We start from the raw sequence: 23,034 nt of genomic DNA on the forward strand, positions 1-23,034 counted from the left end.
GTTTTGGCAAACAATAGCAACATAATAAATGCATTTATTAATGGTATAACAAATGTATTTATTGAGTAAAAGACTAACATGCCCTTGTGTTTTTCACTAAAAAATAAAATGAGGAGGGGTATTATTGAAAAAAAAAGAGTGTTCGATAATGTTAACATCCCATGAGATCTTGGACGTTAGTATTTCACTTTTATAAATCATGATATATAAATAATTTAATTGTAATGTTCCCCTCGTCTTCACTATCTCTCAAAATGGTTGCCAAAGGAATATAAAGGAAATCGTATAATTTTAAGGTTTTTGATAGGTAAGATTACTCCAGTACACAAATCCATCGCAATCATCGAAAGCATGATTTTAATGGCTTGAGCAAGTCTTCACATGTCTCGATCTCATGGAACAAGATAGTTAATGTGAATCATCCATCACATTGACTCTGGAGAGATTTGAGATACTTCATCCAAGATTTTGAAAATAATGGTTGAGTTAATGAAAACTTGTCTAAGTTAATTGGATTTTGTATTTCCAATGTAAAAATATTAATTTTTCATTGATTCAAATACTCATTACACATGAAAAATAAGATTTAATGATTCAACATCTAATAATCTACCTTTTAACGAGAGAAAACTTATAGATATTGAATTTAAATATAAATTGTTTGATTATCCATGACTTGAGGAATCGGATGAATCAACACTTTGGTGGACATCACAATGCAATTAATTTTAGTCATTGGCATCGTATACTTAAAAACCCAAAGTTTCTATAGATGATGATAAAATCTAACGACTAAAAATCTCAAATCATTTTATTTTTGATGTGTAGGTCCACCAAGGTTTTGGTGGGGGAAAGAAAGCCAATTTTAATTATTGCGAGAGACATTGGATCTAACAAAGCAAGGAAAGTAGAAAAGAAAATTAAATAAATTCACATAGAACCAAAAAGATGCAATTTTATATAATCTCGATTATTTATTTTAGCAAAATTAAGGTGTTCGAGACAAAAAGATAGAGACAGAGATATAGATAGATTCAAGATAATAAGATAGTTGCCCATCTCTCTAAAGGTTATTGTCCTTGATTTGTTGAAGAATTGGGAGAAGGATGGCTCGAGTAAGCGGCTTCTCGTAATAGTCATTAAGGCCAGCCTCGACGAAGGCCTTCTTTTCCTTCTCATGAGATCGAGCAGATATGCCCACGATCATGCTTGTCACACCCATTTGACGCAGCTTCCTCGTTGCCTACCATAAAGTAATAGTCCAAAAAATCACAAAATCAATCATCATCATTATCACTATATAGTAAATGTTTAGATATAGTGGTTATAATTTGATTAATGACATACTAGGCAATGGACCCACTAGTTCAACGGTGTAGATGAAGATCAAAATGGTAGGTTAGACTACAAGAAGTCACACTAGGGATTTGATTGACGTGTTTCAATGGAATCACTTTTATTTGAATTACTTCTATAAAAATAGAGTAATAATTTTCCGATGCCCTCTACACCCCCATCATAGAATCGTAAATCATTTGCCTCAGGATACATAGAACCACAAATCTTTTTCTTATGTATCCCGAGAAAATGATATATGGTTTTGTGATTGGGGCATAAGTTACGACAATGTTTTTTATTTATTTTTAAAGTATTGATAGGAAGTGGATTTTTTGGGTCTCGAACAATTTTCAAACTATGGGATTTTGGTTAAATTTTTTTTTTTATTATTTTAAATTTTATTGCTTTTAGGATTTGTGGAGCGAAGCTTGAATAAGAAAGAAAATCTTAGAAATAATTTAAGGCCTTTTCATTATTATCTAAAATTGATCCCATCTTCATGAGAAAAAGTCTTGCACAAAGCCAAAAGCTGATCTCAATAATTTTGGCTTGTGAAACATTTTTTAACTTAAGATTTTTTTTTTTAAAAAAAAAAAGGTTGAAAGCCGTTTCGAAAACAATGTACCAAACACAACCTATTTCACATGGGTGGTAAATAAGTAAATGTGTACCCCGTCCATGTGAAAAGTCTTGGTTCAAGACTCCCTAGTGATATATGTGTGTATGATAATAATTAAGATTTGTTACCTCCGGCCCATCCATGACGGGCATGTCCATATCCATGAGGATCAGATCGAAGTAACAGCCATTACGGATCAGATCAACAGCCTCTTTTCCATTTTTAGCTTCACGACTTTCAACACCCAGAGTGGAAAGGTGGGCTCGATGAAGTATGCGGTGCAATCGACAATCATCAACAACAAGCGCGGTCAAGCTATTCTCGAAGAAATTCTTAGTGTCATCGAAAACACCCACATTGCGGCTAGAAGATCCAATTTCAAAACTTCCACTCATTTTTCCAAAGCTATGATCATCATGTGTGCATAAAGAACATAGTTAGAAACAAGAGATATCTGCTAAATTATAGTTATGTTTTACTGTTCGACCGAGTCAGGTCAACTTGATTGAGTTTTGAGTTGATTCAATATTAAACTCATCTAGTCAACTCATAAATTTTTTCGACTATGAAATAGGAAATAAATATAACTTTAAAATTTAAAATATTAAATCTACTTTTGAAAAAAATATGAAATCTATTCAAAATAAATGTAATTTTAAATTTCAAAATATATAGATATTGTGGACGTATGCCTCAAACTTGACCAGGACTTGAGGAAAACACACATATAGAGAGAAAGAGAAATGATGACCTAAACTTCATCAAATCCTTGCCAATATTGCATGAGACTCCATTATATAATAACTCTAAAGGTGGTGGTAATAAAGATGCTTATGGAAGTACAAATTCTTTTATAAAAAAAAACTAATAATGTGCTTATTATATAGCAACACATTTGTACGTATAGCTGGAAGTAAAAAAAAAAAAAAAAAGTTTTGAACTCTAATATGCTTAAGAGAATGGACTAACCTAAATTGATGGTTGAAGAGGGGAGAACGCTCTTTCGATGCCAATGTCCATGGCCACACATAGGTTTATATAAGTAATGAAGGGGGTGGTTTCTCTTCCACATGTATCCCAGATGGTACAACCTGTCAAAAGGGAGCGCAAAAAGATATGAAAAATCGTTATTGGTAAGATACGCACACAGTAACTTGGCATTTGGGTAGTGTAATTTTGTGGGCGAGTAAACCTCACCTCAACTTTAAGAACATAATCTAGTGATTAGATTTTTTTCCATGTTTTGGTTGACACGTGTGTTAACTTCTTCTATGTATCGCAGAAATTTGAAGATTCTAACATATTAAAGATATGAAAGCAGAATCCCATAGATTTTTCAGATACATGCAATCTAATATGTAGATACGGATTACTTCATACCAACTTTATTCAATCTTTAAAAATAAAAAAAATGCTTCTCTCACTTAAAGGCGTCAATGGGTCGGTTCCGATTCGGTTCATATGAATATTGGAACCATAACCTTTATATTTTATCGGTTCCAATTCTTATCAGATCCAGTTCCGATTTTAAAATAAGTGGAAACGGAACCAGAACCATAAAAAATCACTGGTACCCGTCGGTTCCGGTTCTCAAGAATTGAATGAGAAAAATTATTTCAAAATCATTATTAAAAAAATTCCTTCTAAAAAATAACATATTATTTGTAAACTATCAACTTAATAATAATTTGTTCCACTAAAATGATGATTTAATGACTTTTATTTTCAAATATTAAAATTTATTTCCTTTACAAGTAATAAATTTAAAAGAAATGACTCATCTTAAGCTCAAATATTTAGTTTATATGAAATTTGAAAAACTTTATATCATACATGTTAATTTTAAAATATAGGATTACCTTTAATCATGTCTAACGTAAAAATAAATCGGTTCCGGGTACCCCCCCCCCCGGGTACCGATCAGATAGAACCTAATGGTTCTGGTTCCTATCGATTTGGTTCCATATTAGATCCGACTCTAATCGGTTCCAATAAAAAAGGAACCGGAACCGGGGTTTTCGGTTTCAGTTCTGATTCGATTATGGGTAAATGAGTACCCATGGACACCCCTACTATCAATCTCATTATTCCAACTTTCAGAAGCTACATTACAAAACGTCTCCAATTTTTCGATCAAATATGATAATTATATTGATTTAATTAATCAAATTAATTTATAATGAGGCTTAATTTATGATCTAGGTTGCTCTAATGGTCTTGAGCTTAATTAAGGTAGAGCCAGGGTTTTATTATAAAGGTGCAAATTATATTTAATTACTAAGGTTGAAGAGTTTTAAGATGACTGATTAGGGAAGATAAGTAAAAATGTTTTTCATTTCAAGTTAAAGATGACTGATTTAACACTCCAACCTAGCCCCAAGAGCGAGACAAGATGGGGCTATGGGGCAGTTGTTAAGACCAAGGGAATTTGGGGGGTGTTGTCACTCTGACCTAGCCCCATGGGCGGAGCCAAGAAGGGGCTACGGGGCAGTTGCCCAACTTTCTTCAATCTTTAAAAATAAGAAAACGCTTCTCTCAATTAGGGGAGTCAACAGGTCAGTTCCGGTTTGGTTCATATGAATATGAATATTGGTTTCGGTTTATATTTTATCGGTTCCAATTCCGATTTTAAAATAAGTGGAACCGGAACCATAAAAAATCATGGGTACCCATCGATTTCGGTTCTCAAGAATTGAATGAGAAAAATTATTTCAAAATCATTATAAAAAAAAATTCCTTCTTAAAAAATAACATATTATTTGTAAAGTATCAACTTAATAATATTTTGTTCCACTAAAATGATGATTTAATGACTTTTATTTTCAAATATTAAAATTTATTTCCTTTACAAGTAATAAATTTAAAAGAAAAGACTCATCTTAAGCTCAAATATTTAGTTTATATGAAATTTGAAGAATTTTATATCGTATATGTTAAATTTAAAATAAAGGATTACCTTGAATCATGTATAACGTAAAAATATATGACAAAATAAATCGGATTCGAGTATCCATCGGATAAAACCTAATGGTTCTGGTTCCTGTCGATTTGGTTTCATATTAGACCCGATTCTAATCAATTCTAATAAAAAGGGAACCGGAACCGAGATTTTCAATTTCAATTTCGGTTTTGGTTCTGGTTCGATTTGGAGTAAATGGGTACCCCTTGACACCCTTACTATCAATCTCATTGTTCCAACTTTCAGAAGCTACATTACAAAACGTCCCCAATTTTTTGACTAAGTATGGTAATTATATTGATTTAATTAATCAAATTAATTTATAATGAGACTTAATTTATGATCTAGGTTGCTCTAATGGTCTTAAGCATAATTAGGGCAATGCCAGGATTTTATTATAAAGGTGCAAATTACTGTTAATTACTAAGGTTGAAGAGTCTTAAGATGACTGATTAGGGAAGAGAAGTAAAAATGTTTTTCATTTCAAGTTAAAGATGACTGATTTAACACTCCAACCTAGTCCTAAGAGAGGAGACAAGATGGGGCTAGGGGACAGTTGTTAAGACCAAGGGAATTTTTTTTTTTTTTTTTGGGGGTGGGGGACGAGTTGTCACTCCAACCTAGTCCCATGGACGGAGCCAAGAAGGGGCTAGGGGGTAAATGCCCTACCTTGTCAAGTTGTTTTTGTGATTAAAATGCCCCATAAATTTAATGATTATTTGAGATACCCCTTATAGGCGAAGCCAAGAAGGGGCTAGGGGGTAGTTGCCCCACCCCCTCAAGTTGTTTTTAGCGATTAAAATACCCCATAAATTTAATGATTATTTAAGATAATCTCTATGTTTTGATGAATGGGGGGAGGGCAATAACACCTCACTCTAACCTAGCCCCAAGGGCGGAGCTAAGAAGGGACTTGGGGGGGGGGGGGGGGGGGGGAGGGGAGTTGCACGCACCCCTCTAAGTTTTTTATTTAGTGATTTAAGGTACCTACTGGGGGGGGAGGGGAGTTGCACACACCCCTCTAAGTTTTTTATTTAGTGATTTAAGGTACCTACTGGGGGGAGGGCAGTTGCACACACCCCTCTAAGTTTTTTTTTAGTGATTTAAGATACCTACTAAATTTAATGATCATTTAAGATGCCCCCTATGTTTTGATGGCTTGCCCCCTCTCATCTTGTTGACATCTTCCTCTTTCAAGTTTTTCACCGCCCTCCATTTTTAGGTTGATTTAAATATCTAGACACTTTAGTAAGTATTTGAGATAACCCTGCTTGTGTGCATCAAATTGATGGCATACCCCATTTCAGTTTGTTCTTTCTTAGACTAATAAAAAAACATAAATACACTCATTTTCAAAAAAAAAAAAAAAAAAAAAACTAAAAAAAATTATGTTTTTTGCTTCTTAAACCAGTTATCTTCGAATTATTCTACCTTTGTGGTGAACAAAATTTAATCTATTTTACTTATCTTCAATTCACCAAGTCAAGTAATCCATAAATCTCATGTAGAGAATTTAAAATTTTCCTACAAAAAATCTTATTATCTTCTATTTCAAATAGCTGTCACTCCAACCTAACCCCAAGGACGGAGCCAAGATGGAGCTTTGGGGGGGAGAGCAACACAAGCTGTCATTCCAATCTAACCCCATGGGCAAAGCTATGAAGGGTCTAAGGGGCAATTCCCCCTCCTCAAGTCGTTTGTGGTTTGTAAAGTGCGCCATAAATTTAATGATTATTTAAGATAGTCTCTATGTTTTGATGGGTGAGGGGAGGGCAACACTCTCACTCCAACCTAGCCCCAAGGGTAGAGCTAGGAAGGGGCTAGGGGGAAGTTGCGCACCCCCTCAAATTTTTTTGGTGATTTAAAATGCCCACTAAATTTATGATTATTTATTATACCTCCTATGTTTTGATGGTTTGCCCCCTTTCATCTTGTTGCCATCTTCCTCTTTCAATTTTTTCTTCGCCTTTCATTTTTAAGTTGACATAAACATCTCGACACCTTAGTACGTATTTGAGATATCCCCGCCCATGTTATCAAATTGATGATATACACCCTGTCAATTTGTTTTTTCATAGACTAATAAAAAAAACCTAATTACACTCATTTTCAAAAAAAAAAAAAAAAAAAATCTTTTTGAACCAAGCATCTTCAAATTCTTTTACCTCTATAATAAACAAAATTTAATCTGTTTAGCATATCTTCAATTACCAAGTCAAATAATTCCTAAATCTCGTGTAGAGATTTTTAAAATTTCCTGCAAAAAATTCTTATCTTCTATTTCATAAAGGTGTTACTCCAACTTAGCCCTAAGGGTGGAGTCAAGATGGGGCCAGGAAGCAGTTGTAAAGAACAATGGCATTTGAGGGGGGGGGGGGGGGGGGACATCCAACTTAGTCCCATGGGTAAAGACAGGAACGGACTAGGGAGCCCCCCTCTCCCCACCCCCACGCCTCCCAAGTTGTTTTTGGTGATTTAAAATACCCCATAAATTTAATGATTATTTAAGATACTCCCTATGTTTTGATGGGTGAGATAAGGGCAACAACACCCTAACTACCCTCATTTTCAAAAAAAAAATCTTTGATATTTCTTCTTAAACCAATCCATCTTCAAGTTCTCCTCCCTCTGTAATAAATAAAATTTAATCTATTTAACATATCTTCAATTCATCAAGTCAAATAATACCTAAATCTCGCGTAGAGAATTTTAAAATTTTCTACAAAAAATCTTATTACCTTCTATTTCAACAAGCTGATCTTACTCCTAGGTTTGAAGGTTAGAATAGATTAATCTTAAGATTGAAAACTAGGTAAAATTTTTACCGAAGAGATTGAAGATGATTGGCTTTAGGAAGCAAATTCTAAGAGCTTTTGGATTCTAGTTGAAGAAAGGGGTAATAAGATCATTTTGCATTAATTTATTGGAGAAGACCTTGCGATACCTTATGTTTTCAAACTGATGACATTGCCTCTTGACATGAGTCTTTGCTCATAGACTAATGACAAATGATCTACTTCTTTGTCTTCTATACAAAAACAACCTTTGAATTTTATCTCCAAAACAAAACAAAAAAAAGAAAAAAAGAAAGAAAATCCTACCTTACCTAGCGTTGCCCTCGAGCATAGTTTTAAAATTCGAAAACTCGTTAGCTAACTCAGTTGAGTTATAAAAATATATTATATTTGGATATTAAATAATTTTCATATTATAAAATACATTAAAAAAATTATACTTTTCTCTATAAAAATATTATATATATATGTAAATAACTCTTTTCAAGTTTCTGACCTGATTTAATAGATTTTTTGAACTAACTAGATCAAGTTGCCAAGTTCACTTGATGATTTACCAAGTAGATTTGGTGAGATTCTCGTAATTGTAAGTTTGTTCTGAATCAAATACAATATTACTCCGTGCCATTGTGCATATAACCATTGGAGAATTATGATGATTTCATTCAACCTATCAATCCTTCAAGAACATGCGTATCAATGCATTCTCTTTTTGTTGATAGTGATTTTCAATTGATATGCCTTAGATTTGATCCATCCAATTAGGGTTTAAAATGGCTCGGATTTTATTCGAAATCCGATTTTTAGCGGATTTGGTTTCTTCAAGCATATCCGAATTAAAATATGGGTTGATGTCCCTTGACCCTAGTCGAATATGGGTTGGATACGGATCCATCCTTATATCCGCCTATATCTGAATGATATATCATTTTGTATGTTGTATGTTATATTTTTTAATCTTTATTTGGTGTAGTGGTCAAAACTTCTTTTTTATAGGGGAGAGGTCTTGAGTTCAAATCACTTAAACCACATTTTTTAATAAATTACTTTGTAATGATTTAAAATTATCCAATCTGAATAAATTAATTCGGTCATATTAGATCCGAATATGTGTTTAATAAAAGTTAAAAAAAAATTAGATATGGTTTGAAAATGTAAGATCCAAGTCGGATCCAAATTTGAACCCGAATTAAAAATCTGGATATTGATATGAGTAGACACATATCCAGCCCGAACTTGTGCCATTTTAGGCCCTCCATCCAATAGACTATTCTACACAAAATGAAGCTTATTTTTTCAAATCAACGATTATCGGGGGTAGAGGCCAGAGCCTCCCTACAAAAAGAGAGAGGTCTTAAGTTCAAAATCCCTCATTTGGCCACCCACACGAATTTATCCCGGCTTACTTGATATGGTGCTTTAAGAGGCCAATTGCCTCACGGTTCAGATACCTATTTTTATAAGAATTGTTAATCTATGATTGATATTTTTAATTATTACTTTTTATCTAATTTGATTTTTAATAATGGATGTTCTCATGTTGGGATTTATCTTAAACTTTTCAGCACCTTTTATTTATGGGTGATTTAGACTTGCCCCTACATTTTGGTGAATATAATAGAAACCCCCTGTGTTTTCAAACTGCTGATGTGCCTCCCTTGACCTCAGTTTTCTTAATAAACAAATAGGAAAAAGACCCAAATGCCCTTGTCTACAACATCTATCCAAAAACACTTGATTTTCTTTTCAAAACTAGTCATCTTCAAGTTCTTCAACCTCCATAGTGTAATTTTCTTAATCTACTCAACTTTACCTTCAATTCATCATTTTTAACCTAGAATTAACTCTTTACAACAAACCTTAAATTCTTCTGCCCAAATTCCCTTATTTTTTTAACTTCCCCAAAATTTCAATTGATTGTTTTTCCCCCAAAACCATTCATCATAAAACTTTTCAACTTCTATGATAGCTTTAATATATACAAACTTCCTTTTCTACTTTGCCTCCTTTGTAGAAAATCTTAGATTTTTCCACCGAAAATTCCATCGTCATATACTTCCTTAAAAAACACATCTTGCCTTGAGGTGTGAAGGTTGAAGACTTGGAACAGATAGCATTTTAAGAGGTTGAAGATGACTAATTTTGAGAAGAAAAATCAAAACTTCTTGGCTGAAGGTTGAAGATGAGGACATTAGGGTCCTTTTCTATTTGCCTATTAAAGTAATTTTTAATTAAATATTTTTCAACATTTTTATATTCCACCACTCCTAATGTTTTTACTCCTAGGCTGGTTTTATGATCTTGAGTCTCTTCTTTTCTCTTCCGAGAAGAGTATGACTTCCATGAAAACTTCAATTTGGTGAAGGCAACCATTTTTTTAGAAATCACAAATTTTCAATCGAAGAAAACAAAAATTTCCCAAATCCCAAGGCCAAGGCAAAGAGAAATTATAAAGGCACCCCACGAATTAATAAGGACAATCCAAATAATTGATAAGTGACGAATTTAATGTAAGTTTTATTGCTATTAGAGCACCCCACGGAAAAATTCAATGTCGACACCTAGAAATCAACATATATAAAGAAGGTTGACATAGAACAAAAAAGTCTTGTTTAGTGTTGACATTTATAATTGTCGATATTTTTAAAAAAAATACTGGATTGCTTTCATCTTTTGGGTTGTCCTAATCGCGAATCCAATAATACGGAGTGCCTTTTATACATGATTGTCCCTAATGAATAACTAGGGTGCCTTTATAATTTCCCCAAGGCAAATATGTTATTTTTCATAAGACGCTCCCCCCCTCCCCCCTCCCCCATCCCAAAAAAATAATAATAAAAAATTAAAAATATATATAACATATTTTTTTCTAGTAATTAACCTTATCCCAAATTTTTTTTAAAGGTTTTGTTATTTGTACCCACCATTTGTGCTCTCACTACCATTGACTACTTGCACCACCCTAAATTTTGAAATACTCTTTGCACCGACCTTTTTTAATTACGCTTTGCAACCATCACTCACAATGACCGTTCGTGATACAAGAAGCAATACTCTTGGACCTTAAAAAATAGGATCGAAATAAACATGAAAACCTCAGCTATTGATCCAAAGGGTGCTAGGAAATTTTTAAATAATAATAATAATCAAATGAAGCTTCATTCGGTGGACTTGAAAGGATTCAGTATGTTCTTATTGAGTTATTTTCACATGGATTTGATAGGATTCTACTAAGTAAACATTGAAAATTTTCTACTACCATTGGAGAAAAAGGTTAGCCTTTTTTAAAGTGAATGTGGAGAAACTTTTATTAGGCTCAATTTGATTATTTCATCATTTTTTTTAAGCAGGAACTCCCAAGAGAGGGTGGTTTGGATTTCGAACATACCCCTTGACCTAGGTTTTCTCTAAGATACTAACATAAATACTCGAAATGCTCTCATCTTCAATCTCTACTTTGAATCACTTGATTTTCTTCCTAAAACTAGTTATCTTCAACCTTAAATGATTCACATATTTATTATTATTGTTCTAATCAGAGGTACAAGCCGCATTTTAAACACATTTTTTTACAGAAGACAAAAACTGCCATTTTTTATTACTAGTTTGTTTCCCATTTGCACTGAAACAAAGCTAAAGAATTCTCCAGAAATTCTTTTATGCCAACTTTTTTTTTTCAAAAAAAATTATCCAGAGAGACTTTGACATTTTCTTTGCTATAATAGACGACCTGAGTCACTCCACATTGTCAGATGCCATGGACTTATTTCCAAAGGCACGTCCATGATCGTCTGTATGTCTGAACAAGGCAAAAGCACATAAATCTTTAATAGAGGCACTACTCTTTCTGATCAAACACACCAACCATTTATTATTATCAAGCCCAGATTTTTCTTTATCCGTCACAAATGGGGACAATTGTAGAGAATGTGCTTCATTACAATTTATTTCATGAAACCCAGTTTCTCTCTCTAAGACTCTAAAAAGGGGGCTCATATTGGTACAAATACACAACTTTGTTAAATCACATACAAAAACAGAACCAAAACTCAAGTAAAATCAAACCATTTCACACACACACACACACACACACACAGCTATACAAAATACACAATCACCTCAACACAAACCAGAACCCACTATTTCTCCACATCAAGACATTAACTTAACCATGGGTAGAATCTATTGTGGTGCCTGACCTGGCCTGTGAAATTCGGTTAGCATAAATGGTCACCAATCGCAACTGTGTACGGTTAAGCCTTTCCAAGTATGGCGAGAATGCTTTTCCGAGCATTATATATATGTCCACCAAACAGAAAACAACAGTCTGTGCAAACCAGATAAGAGTAAACCAAGATTAGAATAATAAAAAGAAGGGACGGAAGCAGCAATTTAAGTCTCAACCATTATAAATTTAAGTATCAATAACAGACCCACCGTTTTCAGGAAAATTTGCTATTCTACCTTTGATTGATTGCAAGACAAATCGCGTCAAGGTGAAAAATTGAAACAGCCCCTATTCTCTGGAATTCTCTGTTTCTCTTAATATTGCAGCACTGGTTTCAATTGTAATCTTGTTTATCTTAGCCACTCATGAACCAATGAATCAAACATTTTCCTTTATTTTGTTGATTGGATTTGATGCGTAGTGTACTTGAGAGGAAAATGATTTTCCATGGTATACTCAAACATGAGCACCAATGATTTGCTAGGAAAATGTTTTCCCGGAAATCAATCAAACACACCCTCAGAGATTGTATAACTATGATTTTCTATTCATAATTAAATCTAATTTTGTTTCATCTTTTTTTCTTTTTCTTTTTACAGAAGACAAGAAACCGTAAAAGCAAGGAGAAACAACTTGGCCTCCTCTTTCACCAAATCTGACATGTTGGACAAACAATTAGTAGCTACTTATTTTTATAATAAATGAGGCTTCATCAATAAAACAGCATGCCCATTCAGGTTATCTAAAAATTCAGCATACCTTGGATCATAATTACAAAAAGAAAAAAGATTTTGAAGGATAAAGTCATTGACAATCGGAATCAGCCAAAAGATCTTCTAAGGTTATTTGAATCACAGGTGCATTGAACAGGAACAGCAACAGCAAAATCAATTTTCCAAATTATAATAAAGACAACAATAGGTACCTTACGAACATCTGCACTCTGGTTCCCAAATGCATCAAAAAGAGCAGGCAGAAATGAAGGCAACTGAGCCATTAGTTCTTCTTGTGAGAGCCGCCCAACGAGCTTCAGCCATACAGAAAAAAGCCAGACTAGCATTAACACTAGCATAAAAAATCCCAAATCCAACATTACTTCTTTTTTTTCCTTACAACAAAATGGATTCTATTTTGCATTTGTTTTTCCAGTATCAATTGCCCAATACTTTGTGTTTTTAGATTAAGGAAAATTCTAGAAAATAGATTTGGGATTTTCAATTTTTTTTTTCCTTTTGAATCTGAAAATTCTAGAGATGGCCACCTGATGGGTGGAACTTTAAAAGGAAATACCTTTGTCAAACAGTTGATGCAAGTAACAAGAGTTTTCTCATCTTCACTGACTAATAAAGGAACAATAACCTGCAAAGTCGATAAAAGGAGGATAAATTAAAGAAGTGATTGGGACTTCAGCAAAGATCAAGCCTAACTTTTCAAACAACTAAAGGAATCTTGATATACAAGATGCATTTTTTTTACTGATTCACGTACAGTTAAACATCTAAATGGATCATACTGAGATAAGACAATAGTCAAACAGTGTTCTACTTCGTTAGAAACCTGAATACAAAAAAAAAGGGGGGGGGATGAGATCTCTCAAAGTGTGAAAAAGGTTAAAAATCCAGAACTAGTCCAAGAAAACCAAGATACCTTGGCAACCGGATCCTTGGTAACATGAAGCAGTTTTTCAATTACGATCTCAACAGAATCTTCGATGGAGTCTTTCTGGAAGTATGACACAAGGATGATGATAACATTAGGATATCCATCTGAATGGTGCCCCAAAGTGGAGAAATTTGTGCAAGTGTTTTTTGACAAATGTACAAAATCATTCAACATAAAAACAGAAAAACATTCCACCAACCTGATTATTAAGCATTTCTACTATCAAAGAAAGCGCCAACTCCCTGATCGAAGAATCAGGATCATCCAGCACCTCAAGTACAACTGTCAGAATCTGATTGAAGTACTGCCCATACATAATTTAAGTGTCATTAGTAAATATTTTAATATCTTTGAACATTAATGGGACTAACAAAAAACTATGTTTTCAACATATGTCAATGGGGTGATGTTCACCCAGATATGCCAGAGCATAGTAACAAATTTCGGATAATTATTCGGTGCAGGTTCAATTCAGATAAATTCAAAAAAACTTCTATAAAAAAAAATTGGAGAATACACAAATGATGTTTTTTATCATCATCTTCATCCTCCCAAAATAATCTTATTTTGTTCTTGACATTGGTTGATGAAGGGGAAAAAAAAAAATTTTGAGGGTGGAAGGGAAAAAATGTTCCCATATTCTCCGATTAATTGATTAAACATCCATTAATTCATTGATTCACCAATTTAATCGACCAGTCCCTTATTTGGGTAGTTTTAAGAAACTTTGGAAAAAACTCAGAGAACTCTGTGACTGTCTGGAGTAAATATGATCATGGAACAGGAATTTTGCTGCTCTTGAAAATCAATTGATTAATTGCAAAAAAGATCTATGTTACCAGCAAATTTTATTTTATTTTGCTAAGTGTAAATTAAAATAAAACCAAGGTAAAAGGAAACATGGAGGCTGAGCAGGTCTACCAAAAGGACAAAAGGAAAAAAGAAGCAAGACAAACCAACAAAATAGAAAACAATGAACACAGGAAGAATTTAGCGACTACACGTTGTCCTTACAGGCAAGCTCCCACCTAAAACCAAGATCCTTAAAAATAAGCCCTGGAATTCATTACAAAGATGGTACTAAAAGCATATGAGGCCTAGAATGCAAATGATGACCTCATTATCTGGCTTGTTTACCCCTTTCAATGCCCACATGTTTCTCTCCCTCCATATGCCCTAACAAATTGCAAAAGAGGCCATACTCTATAATATTCGCTTTCTTGAAGAAAAAGTTATGGACTGCCAACTTTGGAAAAGAGAAACAATTGATCGAGGGAATACCCATAGATAGCAAAACGAACTGTAAAATGAGATCAAAAGGCATGGGCTAATTTATAGTAAATATAGAAATGATTAAGAGACTTGCCACTAACTTTACATAAAGAGCAAAAAATAGATAATGGCTACACAATGACAAATAATAGAACATGGTCCACCATTGGATTCTTGTCTAAGGTTGTAGCCCAGATTTAAAAAAAAAACCCTTGGAAGGGATTTTAGATTACCAAATTAGATAAAGCTGGGAAGAGTACAGAATTTGAAGAATGGACTACAGAAAAGTAGAACCATTTGATTGAAAAGGTTCCATCACGACTCTTCATCCATATCCAAACGTCACCATTCAAGAAAGTAAGGATATTAAATATGCAACTAATAAGGCCGGCGATCAAATTAACCTCCCAATCATTGAAACTTATCCTAAAGCTGAAATCTTTAGATATCCATGAAATTCTGGATTGGCTGATTTGTGTTGTTCTAAATAAAATAAAGTCCTGAAAACCAAAGACTAAGACAACATCCTCACCAGCTACCTTCCCAGAAACGAATCAGCCAATTCAGGAATGGAGGGAATGAAACAGGAGACTCTTCGACGATAAAAGAATGGATGCAGATCAGGTTCTTTATCAGATAAGTTTGGATATTTATGGGGTCTTTAACTGGAGTGTGGTGGAAGATCTGGATCCCCAAGGCGTTGAGCTGCTGTAATGATGGGGATGTGAAAGTAGGGAGAAACAGAGATCAGTGATGTTGGTGACCTGGGCGCCTCCATTAGAAGGGTACATCAAAATAAATACTTACATGTCGAGTGCTGAAAACAGAAATGGTTTTGGCTTCATCACGAGGGATCCTAGAGGGAAGTTTCTGTTTGCAGGTGATGGTCCATCTGGTTCAATGATATAAGCTCCGATTGAGCTTGAAGCAATCTATGAAGGGCTGTCATATAAGATTCAAAAGGGTATGCTAATGTGATTGTCTCAGCTGATTCAAAGTATGCAGTGCAGCAGTGGACTGCATTAACTCTGTTTTCAAGGCCTTGTGGAAGCATATTAACATCATTTGGAAATTTGAGGAAGCTAGAAGCAAGTGTTCAACTGCAGATTTTCTTGCAAAGAGAGGAGCAAGTTCAGAGAGAATCCAGTTCATAGTTGACCCAATGAACTGAATCTAATCCTTACAAAGGATTTTATATCAGAATATCCTAGATTGTAATCCTTTGTTGCTGTTAATACAATAGGTGGGACCCCTTAGTCCCAACTTATCGATCAAAAACAGAAAAAAAACAGCCAATTCAGAGTACTTTGTCCATGAATGTGTCTTGTAATCCAATAAACAACACAGATTGCATGAGATCTTGGTTTAGTAAAAGACTTGGGATGCCCATTTACAAACTTTAGAGAGCAGTGCCTGAACAGAACAATTAAAATTGACAGTAAACTCTTACGTCGGATTTCCATCATTATGAAGCTTATAAACAAAGTACAACAACATCAAACCGTATCCCAAAGATTAGAATGGAAGTAACAAACTCAAGACCTAACGAGTCCACTAATCAAAACAGTAGTTATTTAATCTAATTCACATAGATCTGACAAGACAAATATTAAAAAAAGATAAACAATTTGAATGAAAAACATGTCACACCTTCGTCCATATGGAGTGATCATTAGCCATGGATACTTCAACCAACTGCTGAAGTGCCCCACGTTTGCTAACACTTGCATTATCATCATTTCCGTTGCAAATCTACAAATAAAATAAGAGCGATAAGCCCACATGAGCATTATACTTTCAAATGGTACCACAACAAATGAAGAAAAAACAAGCCATTATGCTGATGAGCAGTGTCAGCAATGGAAACAGTAGCTCGGAATTTCAAGGAATCACCTGGTGAAGAATTTGAGGAATGCTAAGTTCGGAATCTTGAGTTGACTTGATACTCAAAGCTCTAAGCTTCTCATGGTTAAGATCCACATCAGAACTTGCACCATCAAACTCAGTGACTCTTCTGTCATCAGAGCTCACCAATCCATTGATATCCAGATGTGAAGTTGACAAAGAACTCTCCAAATCCGTAACACGTCTGACATTTTCATGATGGGTTGCCAATAATCCCATGTTTTCAACCATAGTATTAGCATTGTACTTCGAGTCGTTGCTTTTGGAAGCAATAACCAGATTAGAATCAGTTTCAAGATTCTGATAAGAGAAATCCTGAGTTTCATCAGAAGCTACTTGGCCAATAGAACCAGTGATTTGGGTTGATTCCTGCATGGAATTCCACTTCCTGCCACCATCACTGTCAATGGAACCTCCAGAATACCTTCCAAAAAAGTGGTGTTTCTTTGATGATCCAGTATATCCGTCCTCAGATAAAGTTCCAACAGTATCTGACTGGTCATAAAAAGATTTAGAACGTGGTCTCTCTTTCCTGTTCTGCAAAAAGTTCATGAGGTCCACCTCTATACGAGGTGTCTGCTGCTTAAGTGCTCGTCTCAAGGAATTCTGTTCTTCAACTGATAAACTGAGTATAAAATTAAGGACTGATGATGAATCAAAATGGGAATAAACTGATATGATGCATGTGATAGCTGCTTCTTTCAGTTTTGTATTTTTATCATGGACTAGAGGTGCCAACTTAGCAAGCCATAATTTTAGGATGCCACTATTACCAAAACTTTCGGAATTCATTCCATGCATGTTGAAGGAATTGATAGCAAACTCAATAACAGCCAACTTAGCCTTTGGTGACCGCTGTTCATCCAGAGAACGAAGCAAAGCAGGTAAGAGAGAATCTATACCATAGGTCTTGCTCACAATTTCCAAAGTTGTTGAGGAAGGCTGCCGAACTAACTCCTTTGGGTCAATCAACCGTGAGAAAACATGAGGCAAGATCCTCTCCATATAACTTTCAAAAGGCTTTCTGCAAACTGGAATAATCTCTGCAAGCGTTGTAAGAGCTGCCTGTGCAACTTTATGGTGAGGATCGTCTAAGTGTTGGAAAAACAGCTTCATGACCTTCTCAAAACTCTGTGTAACTTCTTGGATACCTTTTTGCCCATGCTGCATCAAAGTCCGGAGATAATTAAAAGCAGAAACTCTAGCACACCAATCAGAATTAGGGCTCAGACCCTCCGTCAAAGCATCGTTAAGAGATGCTGGACCATCCATATAGCTTGACATTTCGCCATGTGGAAGTTGACTATCATCATAACTGTTTCTACTGCTTGCAGAGACCCGTGCCGATACATGTTTTCTCAACAGGGGCCTCTGGAAATTGGGGATATAATTGTTCTGTGAATCCCTAAAACTTGCATCTTTATACGGTGTGTCTAGATACTGCTTATCAACGTGTGTGTTTAAAAATCGCCTGGTCGCCTTCATATCTGTATTCTCTTCAATGGAACTTCCTTCTTGTAGTCTCTCGGAAGTTCTCTTGGATGTATACGATAATGATAGTGCTGACAGAGACTCAGTTGTCAAGTTATTGTGGTAAGAAAGCTTACCAGGATCTTTGGAAGCTTGAATCTGAGTAGTAATAAGATCAGACATAATTAAGCTTCCATTACGACTGCTACCTTTGGAAATATTAGATGCAGTTGAATCTGCAAATACAGAATTTGTGAGATGATTCGAAGCTGGAACAGCAGGCGGAAATGGTGGATCACGAGCTGATGGAGGGTCAACTCCTGCACTAGGAGCAATAAGAGAAAAGCTTAGACAATCAGAAACAGTTTGGAAGATGATTACTACTTTATAATTTCTGATGGGAATGAATAAATTCATTTGATGCAAAAGACATATGATATAAAAAGAACAAATTCTCAAAAAAATGATCTCATGATAGCAAAAAACAGTTAGGAAGTTGACTCCTTTTTCTTTGAGAGCTGCTATGGGTACCTCAACTAAAAATAAAGAAAATACGAGAATGATTGAGAATAAGTAAAAGTTGGGGTGCCAAAAGAAGCTCTCTCGTTTTTTATGCTAAATTACTATTCTTTGGTTTAGGGTTTTATGAGCCTAACCATTATTGCAAACAACTAGTGAAATTGTTTGAACTAGTGTAATTATGTATTGTAATATTGAGATTATAATTTGAGCCAAACCTTTGTAATGTTTGAAGAGTGTGTTTTAATGTTTAATTGGGGTGTGATAAATAATTTAAGAAATTGGGGTGTAACAAGTAAAAGTTGGGGTGCCAATAGCAGCTCTCTTTTCTTTTCTGATGGGAATGAATAAATTCATTTTGATGCAATAGACATACCATATTGACTACTAATGCTTCGGCAAAAAAGATGAAAAAACAAATAAATGATCTCATGATAGGGAAAAAATAAATTGGACGATTCATTGAATACCTAGATCCAAGCTAGTTGACCGCACAATGGAAGAATTCAGTTTGTCAGATATATCTCGACCTCTGAGCATGCTTTCAATAGCTGTAACTTTCTGTTTGCTTGCATGCAGCATACTTTCAAGACTTCTTTCCGTACCTTTCCCAAGTGATTTTGCTTGTGATAGAAGCATCCCAGAAGAAAAGGATGTTCCCGAGGGTAGACTGGCACTCCTGTCCATTGCGACAATAGCAGAAGTTCCATATCCAGTTAAATTTAGAGTAGGGGTTTGAGATGCAGCACGCGACAATTGCACACCTCTGTCACGGAGTGAAGGAGAAGCATATCTCCTGTGCCCACCCCCATCTTCGTCATTTAGTATCTGTGCACAAATGCATCACATTAGGCATCAATGTCGCCGATGAAAGCAATGACTAAATGTTTCTCTAGTACAAGAAAAGAAAATAGATTATTAATCTCTTCTGATTCAAAATGGTGGTAATACCCTTTGAATGATAGGATCAAAGGATAGGAATAGGCGCCGGGAACGTTCTGGCCAAGTTTTTGTGAACATCCGGTAGCAAGTTCTAGCAGTTGACCGTACCTGTCAAGTTTCAATCAGCTGGTTAGCATTTCGCATTCGGTGATTAATATGTGAAATTTATAAATACCCATAATAAATGATGTAATTGCTCCTGAAGATCTAAAGCTGTACTACTAATAATTGGGATAATTTTATGGGCACTGATTCGCAAGAAAACACTCAGGCTCCAAAGGTACATAATGTTACAAGTAGGAATCATATAACATCAAAACAAGTAACAAAATTCTCACAAATAAAGATCACCTACCAGATTGCCAGTTCAACAAGTTAAATGGAAACCTGTAGACTTCCAGACTAATCTGATGTGTACTGGGGATTTTTTGGTGCAATATGATAATCATAACAAGGCAATGCTAGTTAGACAATACTGCTACCAGAAGCTAATGGTGTGATTAAGTAACATTGCCAGCAAGCAATGTTATTTATTTTATGAATTAAAAAGTTGCATGATGTGGCCTACTATACCGAGTTTAGAGAAATTTTAACTCCTCCAGACTTCTTCGTCTGATCTGACTCCGAGTGGTTCACATGCAATGACCTAGTAGGTGTCATCCTCTCCTTCCTGTCACATGGACATCTTGCCACGTTACACAACCTACTTCTTACCCCATTTGCCTGTACAGATCCTCTTCTTGTTACTCCAGCCACCACCAGTGGAGGTGCAAAGGATCCATCTTTCCTCCTTTTTTTGGAGGAACTGTTAGCCACACATCACTCCTCCACCCTTTGATTTAACTTCTCTTTTCAAATATCCAAGATCTCAATATTCAACCAAAAGCACACCCCTCTAAGACACATCTTCCACCATCCCGAGGATACCCGACTTACACAGATTATAGCATCACACAAAGATTTTAGGGTTTCAGTCCCTCTAATGCAGATTCATGTAGGATCATCCTCTTCAACTGGTATTACATCAATCACGAACTTCTACCTGGATGGGATTCTTAATGCCACAATGAAATCCTTCTAAGCAACAATCCTACAACAATTGCACATATGATTGTTTACCCCAACCTAACAACCTCCAGCAACCCCATCTCAGAAGCCATCACCCCAACCCTAGGGGTCTAGATTCAAGCTGCAATTGTTCAACATGTTTTTTTTTGGAAGGTAATAGTTCAACATGTTGCATTGTCATTCCATTGTCAAGCTTCTCAAGAGCAGCATTTTCTCAATTATGGGCTAACATCACAGGTTAATGACCCATAACTCTCATCTTTCAACAGTTCTTTCATTTGAATCCATCCAAAAGACAGAGGCCCCTCTGGGATTACCAAGGGCCAACTCCAGCCCTTCTTCCCATACTCCAAAACCTGGAGATATCTTCCCCTACAATTAAAACATCTCTCTGAGATTCTTATCTTCCAAACAGCACCTATTTGCTCCATAGCTTTCTCCTTAGAGCACAACATTCATAAGGGTATTGGACAACCACGTGCATTCTCTGGGCTAAAGACACATAAACCCGACCATTTCCTTCCCTTTTCAGATAATCTGATTTTTCTGTAGTTTTTTAAAAATTAGTCCTCCAGAAAGAAAAGGTTGGACTCTATTATGGCTTCCCATCCTTGACCAGAACATCCTTCTTCAACTCTGGACCACACGTGCAACCAAGGATCCTTTCCCCACTCAGATGGGTGAACCCCAGCACAATCAACCAAATAAACAGCGGGTTCTGAGATTCCAACTCAAGTGTCCGAAAAACTCAACTGACATCAACTTCACAATTCTTAAAACACCTATTATCAAGGTTTATTTATTTTTAACTTTCTAAACTATGATTAAGTTTTCACTACAAATGAAACACTAAAACTCAACAAAAGAAAATACACAGTAGCAAGTGGCAATGCTACTGCTAGAGCAATCTTGAATTCCTGACATTCTTCCATGAAGCAAGGGTAGGTTAGTGAACAGTAAGTGAATAGTCAGGGACCTGAGATGCCTGTTTCCATTTGGGCTTGCATAATAAATTTGAGCCTCTATTAGAGTCTCTGCAAGAAAGGGCTACTCATGACAAATTTTGACTGAATATAAAACTAAATCAGAAATGGATAAAATCATAAGAATGACCTCCCAATATTGCCAAATACGAAAGCTTTGCTTCAATAAAAAACCTCAGCCAATCAACCAACAAAGTTATACCTCACTCATTGCATCTGCTACACAGCACCTTATAAGATCTTCGTAAAGATCAGCCGATCGTTGTATTTCAGGTGCATCAGCCCAATATTCGAGTATCAGAAGTGCATATTCACAACACCTGTGAGACACAAAAGAGGGAAGGGGGGGGGGGGGGGGGGAAGAATAAATACTTGAATCAGAACACCTATGCACTCTTATCTTTAACTACAGGTGGTGCTATACGCTATACCTGGCACGAAGCACTGCATTGCGGTCATTCTTTGCACAATCAGCTATCCGAGGAAGCACACGGGCAACTTTGCAGTTACGCAACATCTGAAAAGCTTACAATATACATAGAAATAAGTATACATAAAAGCCAACTAACTGTGAAATAAAATCATATCATAATTATACCGTCTTTATACAGTTGTCTGCGGACTCAGCAATTACAAGTACAGTTATCACAACAAGCTTGAAAAGAACCTGAACATAGGTATTGAGATGCAAATGAACCAATGGGATGCGTTAGAGTTGGAAATATTAGGTAATAATATTAAGCAAGAAAATGGTAAACATACCGGAATGAACATCTCAGCGCATGCCTCAAAATCTCCCAAAAGCTCCTTCGATAACAAGTTCAATAGATGGCAGGTCTACAGAAGGAAACCCCAATTAGCATCAACGAGATTTTATTTCCGTTTAAATAAATTCCAACCCGATCTTCAATCAACAAATTATTAGTGCTTACAACAATACACATAATGATTTGTAAAAAAATAACAATACACATAATGAGGAACCCATTACCTATCACTAAAGAGTATATATGTACTTCTATTTATTAATTAGATGTATGGACAGTATTCGGTAGACAAAATTGTAGACAACATTCTAGACAAAGTTTTGTTTTATATGGCTAAAAAGTTTTGGAATGAGCTGATTTTTTGCAAGGATGATCTCTATGGTGAGGAGATCATCCTCACAAAAAATCAGCTCATCCTGAAACTTCTAACCCCATGAAAAGTGGTTACAAAGTAACGGTAAAAATAGACTGTCCACGATTCTTCAATTTATAAACTAGGGTTAGAAA

General features: G+C 35.3%; 2 protein-coding genes and 1 long non-coding RNA gene across 3 annotated transcripts in view; all 3 read right to left on the reverse strand.

Annotated features, from left to right (window-relative positions):
- Positions 1–936: 936 nt before the first annotated feature.
- On the reverse strand, positions 937–2,962 carry LOC147402050 (two-component response regulator 24-like). The gene is made up of 3 exons (XM_086441602.1): positions 2,927–2,962; positions 2,086–2,362; positions 937–1,243 (listed from the first exon to the last, which is right to left on the reverse strand). The coding sequence occupies exons 2-3, from the start codon at positions 2,350–2,352 to the stop codon at positions 1,064–1,066; spliced, it is 447 nt and encodes a 148-aa protein (XP_086297728.1). The 5' UTR covers positions 2,353–2,362; positions 2,927–2,962; the 3' UTR covers positions 937–1,063.
- An 8,593-nt stretch (positions 2,963–11,555) lies between these two features.
- Positions 11,556–23,034, reverse strand: part of LOC147402051 (CLIP-associated protein-like) — a 31,428-nt gene continuing 19,949 nt past the window's right edge. The window contains exons 8-21 of the mRNA XM_086443555.1: positions 22,523–22,597; positions 22,359–22,427; positions 22,192–22,277; positions 21,963–22,080; positions 19,719–19,817; positions 19,238–19,595; positions 16,767–18,568; positions 16,524–16,625; positions 13,801–13,905; positions 13,587–13,661; positions 13,428–13,496; positions 13,230–13,298; positions 12,865–12,966; positions 11,556–12,038 (exon numbers count right to left, since the gene is read on the reverse strand). Of these exons, the coding sequence (XP_086299681.1) occupies positions 11,877–12,038; positions 12,865–12,966; positions 13,230–13,298; positions 13,428–13,496; positions 13,587–13,661; positions 13,801–13,905; positions 16,524–16,625; positions 16,767–18,568; positions 19,238–19,595; positions 19,719–19,817; positions 21,963–22,080; positions 22,192–22,277; positions 22,359–22,427; positions 22,523–22,597 (3,291 nt within the window). The 3' untranslated portion in view covers positions 11,556–11,876. The remainder of the gene's footprint in view (positions 12,039–12,864; positions 12,967–13,229; positions 13,299–13,427; positions 13,497–13,586; positions 13,662–13,800; positions 13,906–16,523; positions 16,626–16,766; positions 18,569–19,237; positions 19,596–19,718; positions 19,818–21,962; positions 22,081–22,191; positions 22,278–22,358; positions 22,428–22,522; positions 22,598–23,034) is intronic.
- Positions 15,078–16,517, reverse strand: LOC147402052 (uncharacterized). The gene is made up of 2 exons (XR_015178783.1): positions 15,681–16,517; positions 15,078–15,581 (listed from the first exon to the last, which is right to left on the reverse strand). It is a non-coding gene; the product is annotated as an uncharacterized LOC147402052 (long non-coding RNA).

Source organism: Akebia trifoliata, chromosome 5 (assembly GCF_017979445.1).
Source record: "Akebia trifoliata isolate Shusen 1 chromosome 5, ASM1797944v1, whole genome shotgun sequence".
Taxonomy (NCBI): domain Eukaryota; kingdom Viridiplantae; phylum Streptophyta; class Magnoliopsida; order Ranunculales; family Lardizabalaceae; genus Akebia; species Akebia trifoliata.

Coding starts and splice junctions, on each gene's coding strand:
- LOC147402050 (XM_086441602.1), bottom strand. CDS start 2,352: ATGAGTGGAAGTTTTGAAATTGGATCTTCTAGCCGCAATGTGGGTGTT. Junction 1,244..2,085: donor CCGTCATGGATGGGCCGGAG/GTAACAAATCTT, acceptor ACTTTATGGTAG/GCAACGAGGAAGCTGCGTCA.